This window comes from Myxine glutinosa, chromosome 5 (assembly GCF_964187855.1).
Source record: "Myxine glutinosa chromosome 5, kmMyxGlut1.1, whole genome shotgun sequence".
In the NCBI taxonomy this organism is placed as follows: Eukaryota; Metazoa; Chordata; class Myxini; order Myxiniformes; family Myxinidae; genus Myxine; species Myxine glutinosa.
In genome coordinates, this window is record NC_136265.1 from 66979504 (window position 1) to 66992163 (window position 12660).

General features: G+C 42.0%; 1 protein-coding gene across 1 annotated transcript in view; it reads left to right on the top strand.

The window, feature by feature from the left end:
- Window positions 1-1005: 1005 nt before the first annotated feature.
- The window catches only part of LOC144892114 (uncharacterized), a 141183-nt gene continuing 129528 nt past the window's right edge, over window positions 1006-12660 (top strand). Inside the window, exons 1-3 of the mRNA XM_078777330.1 lie at window positions 1006-1201; window positions 5253-5396; window positions 11427-12660. The exon at window positions 11427-12660 is cut by the window's right edge and continues 92 nt beyond it. Coding sequence (XP_078633456.1) covers window positions 1006-1201; window positions 5253-5396; window positions 11427-12660 — 1574 coding nt within the window. The remainder of the gene's footprint in view (window positions 1202-5252; window positions 5397-11426) is intronic.

A 12660-nucleotide genomic window follows, 5' to 3' on the forward strand; every position in this document is an offset into this window, starting at 1 on the left:
AACATTTTATTAGAATATTGTTTTCTGAGCCTTTTATTTTGGTTGACAATCTTTATTCTTATAAAGATTTGTGTTTATGTTCATGTTATAAAGTTCATGTTCCCCTATAATCTTTATTCAACGTATTCTGCAATACCTTCCGGTTAGGTGAGGATACCACTGGGGTTCCCACCGGCCTTGCAGCACCCACCCTGTTGCCTCCTCACCACCTGGCTTCAATGTTTTGTCTCTTTGAAAAAAAATTTAATTTTCAAAAAATTTGGATTAATTTGAAAAAACGATTTTGGATTAATTTGAAGTAACCTTTGCTTTATCATTTTTTTCCCTCTCTGAAGAACGTTTCCATGTTTCAGGGTGGGACAGACAGATAGACGGCATTAGCCTATTAATATGGAGATGATTTACTACAATATACTCAGTTGTGATGACATGGTTTTACCAGACCTTTAAAATTGACCTGGAAGAGCGTCGTGACATAATGATTGGCTATCCAGAGATATACTGTAAGCCTTTCGTGTGTCGACCAGTCTCTTTAATTATGTTGATGCTTTCATCAAAATCCTGAAAATGACTTGATATAGTAATATCCAGCACTGCGTGTGCTACAATGAGAATCTCTCGAGTTTGAAATAATTTCTCATTTATTTTCAACATTTTTATAAAAAAATATTTTGTTTCAGTCGAACCATTGTTTGGTTTTAAAGAGATTTTTTTGTTTCAGGTTTTATTGTGAAAGTGAAGGTGAAGTCTGAGTTTGGAGATGAATCAACTTTTCAAGACACAGGTCTGAACCACAACAACATTCTGCTTGTCCCATTGGCAGACATTGATGAGTGCACATTGTATGGGAGCTTGTTCTCTCTCTCTCTGTCTCTCTGTCTGTCTTTCTGTCTCTCTCTTTCCTTTCCCCCACCCCCACCTCTCCCCACCCTCTATCTACTTGCCTTAAGGGTGTCAAACAACTTGAATACCCAGCTCAATATTAAACTAAATTCGTTCAACACGATGAAACATCACAATATTTGTCGAGATATTTCTGGGGAATATGCACTTATTGACGGCTGTGACGAAATAATTCGGTTACAAACTTGCAATCCCATTGATGGAGATAACATCAAAACACAACGGCATGACTTTGTCATTACAAATGTTGATAGGAAGCTGATGGTTGATCCTGAACTCATCCATTGTCCTCCGAGAGGTAAGCATTGCAACTCTCAACAAGAAACAGCAAGAAGAGATTGCAGACCCTCGCCAACACGTGTTTTTATTGATTTTAAGGCTTTTGTGTGAAAACAAATATGGCCGCCCAACCACGTGACCAATGACGTCATCATTATTTTATTTATTTTTCTCCACCAATGTATCCCGAGATGACGCTCAAGGCATTTCATCTTGATCGGATGAGGTTTTGGACTTGTTAAATTATAACGTCATAATGGAGGCACCTATGACATCATCCTGAACATAGTCACGTGAAAAGGTAAGTACACCATGTAAATACCATGTAAAGTTTTGACTTTTAAAACATATTTCAACATACAGCTATTTGATCGTCATTTCAACAATATTGATAGATTAAGGTGATATAATATAACAAATATCATGAAACATTTACCTTTTGTCGTCCATTGTATAATTTAAATAAACATCAATGCAAATTTTGCATGTGGAAAAAGTAAATACACCCCGACATTTATCACTACTTCAAATACCTAAAATTAGAATCAGGTGCACCAGCTCAGGTGCAAATGATTAGAACATCGTTAGAGAGGATCTTGGAGAAACCTGTTTTATTTAAACCTCAGACATTTAGTTTGGTTTGCTCTTTGTTGTTGAAGTGTGCGGCGTCACCATGCCTCGATCAAAAGAGCTCGCTGAGGCCTTCAGAAAGAAGGTGGAAGATGCCTACGAGTCTGGGAAGGAATTTAAAAAGATCTCCAAACAATTTGAAATCAATCATTCGACTGTCTGGAAGATCATCTCCAAGTGGAGAAGATTCCAAACAACTGCCAACTTGTTCAGGCTAGGCCGCCCCAGCAAGTTCAGCCCGACAGCAGACCGCAAGATGCTGAAAGAAGTCTCTAAGAACCCCAGAATGTCATCACGGGACCTACAGGTGGCTCTTGCCACTGTCGATGTCAAAGTGCACGAGTCTACCATTAGAAAGAGGCTGCACAAATTTGATCTGCATGGGAGGTGTGCAAGGAGGAAACCTTTACTGTCCAGAAAGAACATCAGGGCAAGACTAAAGTTTGCCAATGACCACCTCGGCAAAGACCAGCTCTTCTGGAACAATGTTCTCCGGACAGATGAGTCAAAGGTAGAGCTATTTGGCCACAGTACCAGAAGACATGTTTGGCGAAAACCAAAGACAGCATTTGACCACAAGAACCTGATACCAACTGTAAAGCATGGTGGTGGAAATATTATGGTTTGGGGCAGCTTTGCTGCATCAGGGCCTGGGCAGCTCACCATCATAGAATCCACTATGAATTCTTCATTGTACCAGAGGGTGCTTGAGGATAATGTGAGGCCATCTCTCGGAAAGTTGACACTCAACCAAAGGTGGACCTCGCAACATGACAATGACCCAAAACATACCAGTAAATCCACCAAGGAATGGCTGAAAAGAAAGAAATTGAGGGTTCTGGAATGGCCAAGTCAAAGCCCGGATCTAAATCCCATCGAGATGTTGTGGGGGGATTTGAAACGAGCTGCACATGCAAGAAACCCCTCAAACATCGCGCAGCTGAAAGAATTCTGCATGGAGGAGTGGGCAAAAATTTCTCCCAGTCGATGTCACAGACTGGCAGACAGTTGTACAAAACGCCTACTTGAGGTTGCTTCTGCCAAAGGGGGGCAATACCACCTATTACAGCCAAGGGTGAACTTACTTTTTCCACATACGAAATTTGCATTTATGTTTATTTAAATTATACAATGGACTACAAAATTTAAATACAACAACAACAGGCATTTTAAGGCCATTTTCCCTGCAAGAGTGGGGGTTAGCCTTGCGGTCCCCATGACAATGTTCTCCATTTTGCCCTATTTTCTGCATCTCCCCTTGTTAACCCCCTTGCCCGCATTTCTTCTTCAACCATCTTTAGCCAAGTCTTTCTCGGTCTTCCCCATCCTCTCCTTCCTTCTGCATTCATTTCCATCACTCTTTTCAAACAGTTACTTTCATCCTTCCTCAACACATGACCAAACCATCTCAACCTAATCCTCTTCACAGCATCAATCACAGGCTCTATTCCTATCATCTATCGCAATTCATCATTTGTTCTCTCTCTCTCTGTCTCTGTCTTTCTGTCTCTCACTTTCCTTTCCCCCACCCCCACCTTGATAAGGGGAGCGCCGACCCCCGAATCCACAACAGTCACATGGTCTCCCCAACAGTCTCCCCAAATTGTCACGTGGTTTGATTAGCAGCGTTCGCTGCATTGAGCCTTCGTCGCCTTAGCGCTCGCTCCAAACACCATTGACCAGTGTTGCGGTTTTAGATCCCTCACTTTGTAAATAATTCTTGTAAATATTCCATTATTAAAAGGTTAAAGGTCGCACCCTTAATTAGTCCATATGCAACACGTAGGTCACCTTAGAAATCTCAGTTATTTCCTTATTATGTGTCTAGATAAGGCCGTGTTCCCAATAGTTGAATCTGCGTTACATTAATCAAATAAGATAGGCCCCATTCTCTCATTTCCCAATCGCTCTCTCCAAACGGCGCCATTATGCGCCCCTACAGACGGTGCCTTGTCCCTCCCAATTCTGTTACGCGCCTTGGTTAGCGTTCGCCTTGGCCGCCATTGACCATGCGGTCGGCTCGAGAAAAAAGGGGGGCGGAACAACAAGAGCAAGCATTTATCTCTCAATATTGCTGAAATGAAGATCAAATAGCTGGATGTTGAAATATGTTGAAAAAGTCAAAACTTTACATGGGGTGTACTTACTTTTTCACGTGACTGTATGTTATCCCCCATGGAGATTTCTTTACAATGAGCCATGTCTCAATTTTTTTCTATGCAGCGCTTTCAGAGATAAAGAGGTGCATTTTTTCGGTTTTTCCAAGATGGTGACTGTACCACATGACATATGACGTCATAATTATCATTTAAAACTTATACAGGAGGAGACACACCTATGGTGAAAATGTCCTGTCAATCGGACCAACGGTTGCAGAGAAAATCATATTTATTGTATGCGGACAAACAGACAGACAAACTGACTCAAATGCAATACCCTCGAGCAAGGGTAATAATATTTGTGCGTTCGCCATGTACGTAGCAGGGTGCGCCAAAGTGCTTGGAGTGGAATGCGCTTCTATCTTTCTTTCTTTTTCCTCTTGTGAAGTGGTTGCACTTGCTATTTGTTAACAGCCAGAAACTTCTTCAGGACGTACCAGCCCAGTGATGCCTTCCTCAAGATCAACTACATGCAATGTGCAAGCACACCCTTTGATCATAGGATGAGATCACAGTTACCACACGGTCCCTTATACGAGTATATCCACCTTGTATATCACAAGCACATTTGTATATCATTGGGTCTTTCCTGTCCATCCATGCGTTAATACATCCGTCCTCAACCATATTTCTGGCATATATGGACCCTATTTTGTTCATACTTGGCACAAAGGCAATACATGAAGATATATACTGCATGTGCAAATAATTTTGATCCACAATGCGATCAAAGATGTCTGGCTGGCGGCTATTTTAGTTGTAAAAACAAATCCTGATGTTGAAAACCCCAATAATCACTCTGATCTGAGGCTGTGCAACATGCGTGAGGTAAAAGTTGGGGAAAACGTCTCATTATTAAAATGGGTTTATCAAAATGGAATTTCTTCAACCATTTCTCAAACATGCATTTACCGATCTTGTTCAAACTTGGCACACAGATCATGAATGATGGCTTACATATGCATGTCATTTTTTTTCGAAATCACAACAATGGTGGCCGACTTTCAGCTCGTGTATTACTTAAATGTGTCTCCAACCATTTATTGGACATGCATGGATGAATTTTGTTTACACTTGCCACATGGACAATACATGAGTATACATATGTAAAAGATTTTGTTTTGTAATCTGAGCAAAGATGGCCGACTGGCGGCCTTCAACTCTGCACAGAAAAATAACTAAAACCGCAGGGACTTCGACATTTCATGTCTTTTTGTCCTTGTTTTTTTGGTATTCATTTTATCTCTTTACTTAAATAACATGAGATCATAATGTTTGCAGATCTGGTTCATCCAGTGAAGATGGAAGATTTTCAAAGTGACTTCTCTCAGAGTTCCCAGGATGCTTTGAGCAATGAGTGTGTAAAGCAGGAACCTTGTGCTTTTTCTCTCTGGGAGCTGAAGAATGCTCCGAAGAAGCATGAAGGTAAGCAGAACCATGCACAGAACACACAGCACAGCTCCACTTGGTTTGGTTGATTATCAATGAAAGGCTTGAATTCAACATCATGTCGAAGGATTGATCAGTTTATACAGTGTGCACACAGTCAAGCTTGTGTCGCATCAATGGCTCTGACAAACGTCGCTGAGGCATCAGGAGCTTTGGCTGCGCCAGAAGATCGTTGAGCTTACTAAATGTATACTGCGTTCAATTAACTATTCTTTACAATTTTCAAAACCCAAGAATCGATCTGAGGCCGAACAAGGCAGCACACTGGAGGTAAAGGGTGGGAAAACATCTCGTATAATTAAAATGGGTTTATTAAAAGGTAGAGGTAGGGATGGCAACATAGAGAGTAACCCAGTTTTAGGACCGGCAGAGAAGATAACTGAGAAGGAAGTTGAGGAAGCGATAAAAGCAATGAAGGGTAGAAAAGCGGGAGGGCCGACGGGAGTTGTGGGAGATATGTTGAAGGCAGCAGGAAGTTGGGGTGTGAAGAGAATGACAGAGATCTGTAATCTGGTGGTGAAAGAAGGCCACATTCCAGTGGATTGGGAACTGAGTACCCTTGTCCCTCTATACAAGGGGAAAGGTGACCCTCTGGAGTGTGGCTCGTACCGAGCGATAAAGTTATTGGAGCATGGAATGAAGGTATTGGAAAGGGTGTTGGAGAGGAGGATAAGGAAGAAAGTGAAGATCGACGAAATGCAGTTTGCATTCATGCCAGGAAGAGGAACGACAGACGCGCTTTTCATTGTGAGGCAGTTGCAGGAGAAGTACATGGAGAAGAGGAAGAAGTTGTTTCTTGGGTTTGTTGATCTGGAGAAAGCATTCAATCGGGTTCCACGCAAAGTATTGACATGGGCATTGAGGAAGTTAGGAGTGGAGGAATGGGTTGATCAGAGTAGTGATGGCAATGTACAAAAGAGCGCGCACAGCTGTAAGGACGAAGGACGGGAACAGTGGTGAGTTTGAGGTGAATGTGGGAGTGCATCAGGGGTCGGTACTAAGTCCACTACTATTTGTAGCTGTGCTGGAGGTGCTGGCTCAGAACGTAAAGGAGGGTTTACCGTGGGAGTTGTTGTATGCAGATGATCTGGTGTTGATTGCAGAAAGTATGGATGGACTGAAGGAAAAGATGAACACGTGGAAGGAATGTATGGAGACAAAAGGTCTGAAGGTGAATATCGGAAAGACGAAGGTGATGGCAAGCGGTAAAGCATGTGGTGAGGTGGAAAGAACTGGGAAGTGGCCCTGTGCTGTGTGTAGGAAGGGTGTCAGAGTGAACTCCATTCAATGTACAATGTGCGCTGAGTGGGTTCATCAAAAATGTAGTGGTCTGAGAGGGTCATTAACCAGTGTGGCAGCTACATTCAAATGTAAGGTGTGCACAGAGGGAGCTGCAGATGAAGGAAATGTTGAGTTGGATCTTGGAGACGGCGTGAAGCCGGAAGGTGTGAAAACATTTTGCTACCTCGGAGACATGCTGAATGGAGAAGGTGGATCAGACTCGGCAACGGTTGCTCGAGTGAGATGTGCATGGAAGAAGTTTCGGGAACTGAGTGGCGTGCTGATGATGAAGGGAGTGTCGTTGAAGCTGAAGGGAAAGGTGTATGCTGCATGTGTAAGAAGTGTTATGATTTATGGGAGCGAGACATGGGTAATGAACGTTGAGCAGCAACAAAGGTTGGAAAGGGTGAAAATGCGAATGGTTCGACGGATGTGCGGAGTATCGTTGAGAGAGAGAGGAAGACAAATGATGAATTGCGAAGATGATGGGAATAGAGCCTGTGATTGATGCTGTTAAGAGGAACAGGTTGAGATGGTTTGGTCATGTGTTGAGGAAGGATGAAAGTGACTGGTTGAGAAGAGTGATGGAAATGAATGTCGAAGGAAGTAGAAGATGGGGAAGACCGAGAAAGACTTGGCTAAAGATGGTGGAAGAAGAAATGCGGGCAAGGGGGTTAACAGGGAGAGATGCAGAAAATAGGGCAAAATGGAGAAGATTGTCATGGGGACCGCAAGGCTAACCCCCGCTCTAGCAGGGAAAATGGCCTTTAAAATGCATGTTGTGTTGTTGTATAAAAAGGGAATACGGGGATAAGGGTAGATGACATGCTATAGTAATGAGAGAGTTCATAGAAAACGATACACGCCGCAGCAATCAAGTTGATGCTTCAATTTTAATAGAATAATGATTTTAAACATCGGGAAAAAAATCCAAGCAAAGAGAGTGGAGACCGATTCAACCTTTCTTTTCCAAAACATTCTACCACTATTTCGATGAAACTGGACCACAACCTTCATCACCTGTGAAGCACCAAAGTTTGTTCACGGCATTGAAAAAAATTGGGAGGAGGCTGATTATCAGCAAAGTCATGTAATCCATCATTGCTTCGGATATGAAATCTATCCTCTTCTCCAATGGCTTGATCTCTGATCATCAATTTGGTTTCAGACCAGGTCACTCTACTCTGGACATGCTGCTTCTGCTGTCTCAACAATGGATGGAGGTCCTCAATGCCAAAAAGGAAATTAGAGCTGTCTCCCTTGACATATCACGTGCCTTCGATACGGTCTGGCACCCCGCTCTGCTCACCAAACTCTCCTCCTTTGGTATCCATGGAAATCTCCACGCATGGCTGGCGGACGTCCTCTCTAGTCGTAGTCAACGTGTGGCCCTGAATGGGTTTCTCTCATCTCGTCCTCCTGTTCAGGCTGGAGTTCCCCAAGGCAGTGTTCTGGGCCCTGTGCTTTTTCTGGTCTTCATCAATGATCTCTCTGACTCTCTTGAAAATCCTCTCTATCTCTTTGCTGATGACTCCACTCTCTGCCGCTCCATTCCTCATCCCTCAGATCGGCAGTCTGCAGCCTCCTCACTCTCTGCAGACCTGGACAAAATCAGACTGGGCAAACAAGTGGAACATGTCTTTCAATCCTGACAAATCTCACAATCTCATTATGATAGAGCATATACAGACATACAATTTGACTATTAGATTTTCAATTTTGGTCAATCCACTCAAAAACTACAGTCATTATGGTTTCCTCTACCCCCGAAACCCTGGATTTTAGGTATTTACAAGAAATGGTTCAAAATGAATTGCTCTGAAATAAAATTTTGCAAAAGCAACTCAATAATGTCCCCTTAGAATCATCTGAAGGCCTCTAAAATATGCATTCCAAGTGTTTAAATCACCATTGGGTGATTTGTTACTTTATTCTCGCAACATGACTTGCCCGATGGTCAATTTTGGGCACCCCCTAAAATTGGTGACCTTTTGACCTCTGGTGACCTACATAATGAAATATTTTGCATACATCTTCTTGATTAAGATAGCGGGTACATAGACGGACATTATGAGTGGTATATTGTTAAGATTGACCCATCCAGAGCGAAACTACAGTCATTTTAGTTTCCCCTTCCCCCAAATTCTGAGCTTCAAATTATAGCGGTAGGGTGATGTTTGAGAGGTGATAACGACCAGAAAGCTGCCAAATTTCACACTGCTGTCACCAAAATTCATCATATGTAGGCCCTAAACTATCAAAAAAACAGTGAGGCTTTGCCACAAGAGATGGTACCGATGGGTCAAATTTTCAGGTTTGGCCCATGGACTATTTGGTGGCCCGGCAGACCTTTTAAAAAAAAACCCTGCCATAAGATCATTCAACGAAGACATCCTCGGCTTATTGGGACGTTTCCTTTTATCTTGCGTGCGTAGCGGAAAGTGGGGTGACACAATTGGTTCACTCAATCTGTCTGACAAATGTCACTGTCAGTCTGTGTTTGAGGAACGACATACTTTCCTTTTAATTTCATATTTTGAATATCGTACACTAATCGGAATATGAACGTGCAGCTTAGCAGTGTGTTGGCTCTAAATTTGACGGAGCCTCGTCTTGAGCATGCATTCACACATGCTTTTTCGGAATTACTTCAGCCTGTCTGTTAGTCTGGCAATCAAACAAAATTTAAAATCCTTCCGAACACGAAACATACTGTTTTTAAGGACATCATAAAGGACACAAACTACGGGCATGAATAACTAATTGACGTGTTAAATAAGGTGGTGTAAAAGAGGGTACATCCACGGTGGTAAACTTCTGATTCAATGGCTTGTTGTGTGGTTTTTTTAAACTTGTTGCTGTCGCTGTATCAACAAAGCCATACATCAGCCAGCCCGTTGTTGTTGTTGTTGTTGTTGCATACCCCAGACAGTTCAGTTCTGTGTTGAACAAGCCTTGATTACAAGCATGGAGACAGCCGATGATCTCGTAAGAGCGACCCATCGATCCCCCACATATAGGATGGTGTACCCCCACCTTCACAAATTCAGGGCCACCACATAGGAGGAAAGGAAAGGAGAGGAAGGGTGAAGGAGGGAAAAGGAGAGTGGGAGAGATTTTAGTGCTAATCTTGGATTTTGCCAGCCTTCTTGGGATTTGGACATTTACTTTTAATATAAATATTATTTTCTGGTAAAAATGTATTCCCTGACATCCATTAATTATAAAATGTATGAAAAAACACATGAACCACGTATGGTACGTTAGGGCCAATTTATATTCTGGCGACAGCTATATTGGTTTATGGCACGGAGCCAGAAAAGTTAGCAATCTTGAAAGGATAACTACCACCCATTTTGTTCAGCACCCTTCATTTACATATAAACCACCTCTAAATCTCAAAGCATTCTTGTCACGAGACCTTAAACATTGATCCTTTACTTTCGGTTCCGCCTCATGGCAGATGAACAGAGACAAAGGACCAGTTTTCAATGGTAATGGAGTACTATTCATTCTGCTTTTTAAAATGATGATGTTTCACAGTAATTGTGATTTATTGATGGTTTTTTTGAATTGTCTCTGCAGAGAATCATTTGAAATTGGTTTTTTATTCTCAGTCAAGTTCGCAATTGTTTGACAGTGAAGTTTCATTCAATCAGAACATGACACAGACTTCTTATCAGGAAGTCAACAACTATCGCAGTGTATTGACTAAGAACAAATGTAGTTCGACATTCAAGAAAATTGAAAGGAACGAGAAGCTGCACAAGTGTTCTGTTTGCAAGAAAACATTTATCTCATTAAAGTCTTCAAAGAGATGTCAAGCAACACACAGATGGGGGACGCCATCCAAGTGCAATGTGTGCAGCAAGGAATTTTCTTGGTTATCAACGTTGAAATGTCATCAAGTAAAACACACAGGAGAGAAACCTTATAAATGTCGTGTGTGTAGCAAGAATTTCACTCGTTTATCAAATTTACAAACTCATCGAAAGTTACACACAGGAGAGAAGCCTTATAAATGTCCTGTGTGCAGCAAGGATTTTGCTTGTACATCATCTATCTATAATTCCAGTAATCTCTGTGTGTATGTTTGTATGTCTGTATGTCTGTGACCGCTGTTTCTCGACAACCACGGGTCCGATATACTTTAAACTTGCCAGGTATATTGCTGGGGACCCGAGGATGTGCCTTTTCAAGGTTTCATATTAATCGGAGAAGTAGTTACCGAGCTATGTCCAAAAAACGATTCAACCAACCAGAGAGCAGCGAGCTATCACGTGTGCCGAACGTGGCGAACAGACTCTGCCTCGGACGGCACATTTGAGAGCGTATTCATTTATTTCACGTTGGAAAACTATGTTGCCGTTAAACTATGTTTTAAAACTAATTAAAACTAATTTGCGATTCATTCGCTTTCCTGCGCGTTTGTGCACGCGATGGCGATTTCTTTACCAAACTCCGCAAGCCGTTCGATTTGGACCAAACCATTTCATGTAAATAGAGGGGGGGATTGTCACCGTACTCGCAAGCCGTTCGCTTTGGACCAAACCATTTCATGTAAATAGAGGGGGGGGATTGTCACAGTACTCGCAAGCCGTCCGCTTTGGCTTTGCGAATGGACCAAACCATTTCATGTAAATAGAGGGGGGGGATATAATTTTAGATATATATATAGTACGGGCATGCCCTAGTATTTACAAATGCATCAAAGAACACACACAGGAGAAAAGCCTTATAAATGTCCTGTGTGCAGCAAGGATTTTGCTCGTTCATCAGATTTACAAATACATCAAAGAACCCACACAGGAGAGAAGCCTTATAAATGTCCTGTGTGCAGCAAGGATTTTGCTCGTTCATCACATTTACAAACACATCAAAGAACACACACAGGAGAGAGGCCTTATAAATATCCTGTGTGCAGCAAGGATTTTGCTCATTCATCACATTTACAAATACATCAAAGAACACACACAGGAGAGAAGCCTTATAAATGTCCTGAGTGCAGCAAGGATTTTGCTCATTCATCACATTTACAAAGACATCAAAGAACTCACACAGGAGAGAAGCCTTATAAATGTCCTGTGTGCAGCAAGGATTTTGCTCGTTCATCAGATTTACAAACACATCAAAGAACTCACACAGGAGAGAAGCCTTATAAATGTCCTGTGTGTGGCAAGGATTTTGCTCGTTCATCACATTTACAAACACATCAAACAACACACACAGGAGACAAACCTTATAAATGTCCTGTGTGTGGCAAGGATTTTGCTCGTTTATCACATTTACAAATACATCAAAGAACACACACAGGAGACAAACCTTATAAATGTCCTGTGTGTGGCAAGGATTTTGCTCGTTCATCAGATTTACAAACACATCAAAGAACTCACACAGGAGACAAACCTTATAAATGTCCTGTGTGTGGCAAGGATTTTGCTCGTTCATCAGATTTACAAATACATCAAAGAACACACACAGGAGACAAACCTTATAAATGTCCTGTGTGTGGCAAGGATTTTGCTCGTTCATCACATTTACAAACACATCAAAGAACTCACACACGAGAGAGGCCTTATAAATGTCCTGTGTGTGGCAAGGATTTTGCTCGTTCATCAGATTTACAAACACATCAAAGAACTCACACAGGAGGGAAGCCTTATAAATGTCCTGTGTGCAGCAAGGATTTTGCTCGTTCATCACAATTACAAACACATCAAAGAACTCACACAGGAGAGAAGCCTTATAAATGTCCTGTGTGCAGCAAGGATTTTGCTCGTTCATCACAATTACTAACACATCAAAGAACTCACACAGGAGAGAGGCCTTATAAATGTCTTGTGTGTGGCAAGGATTTTGCTCGTCCATCACATTTACAAACACATCAAAGAACTCACACAGGAGGGAAGCCTTATAAATGTCCTGTGTGCAGCAAGGATTTTGCTCGTTCATCACAATT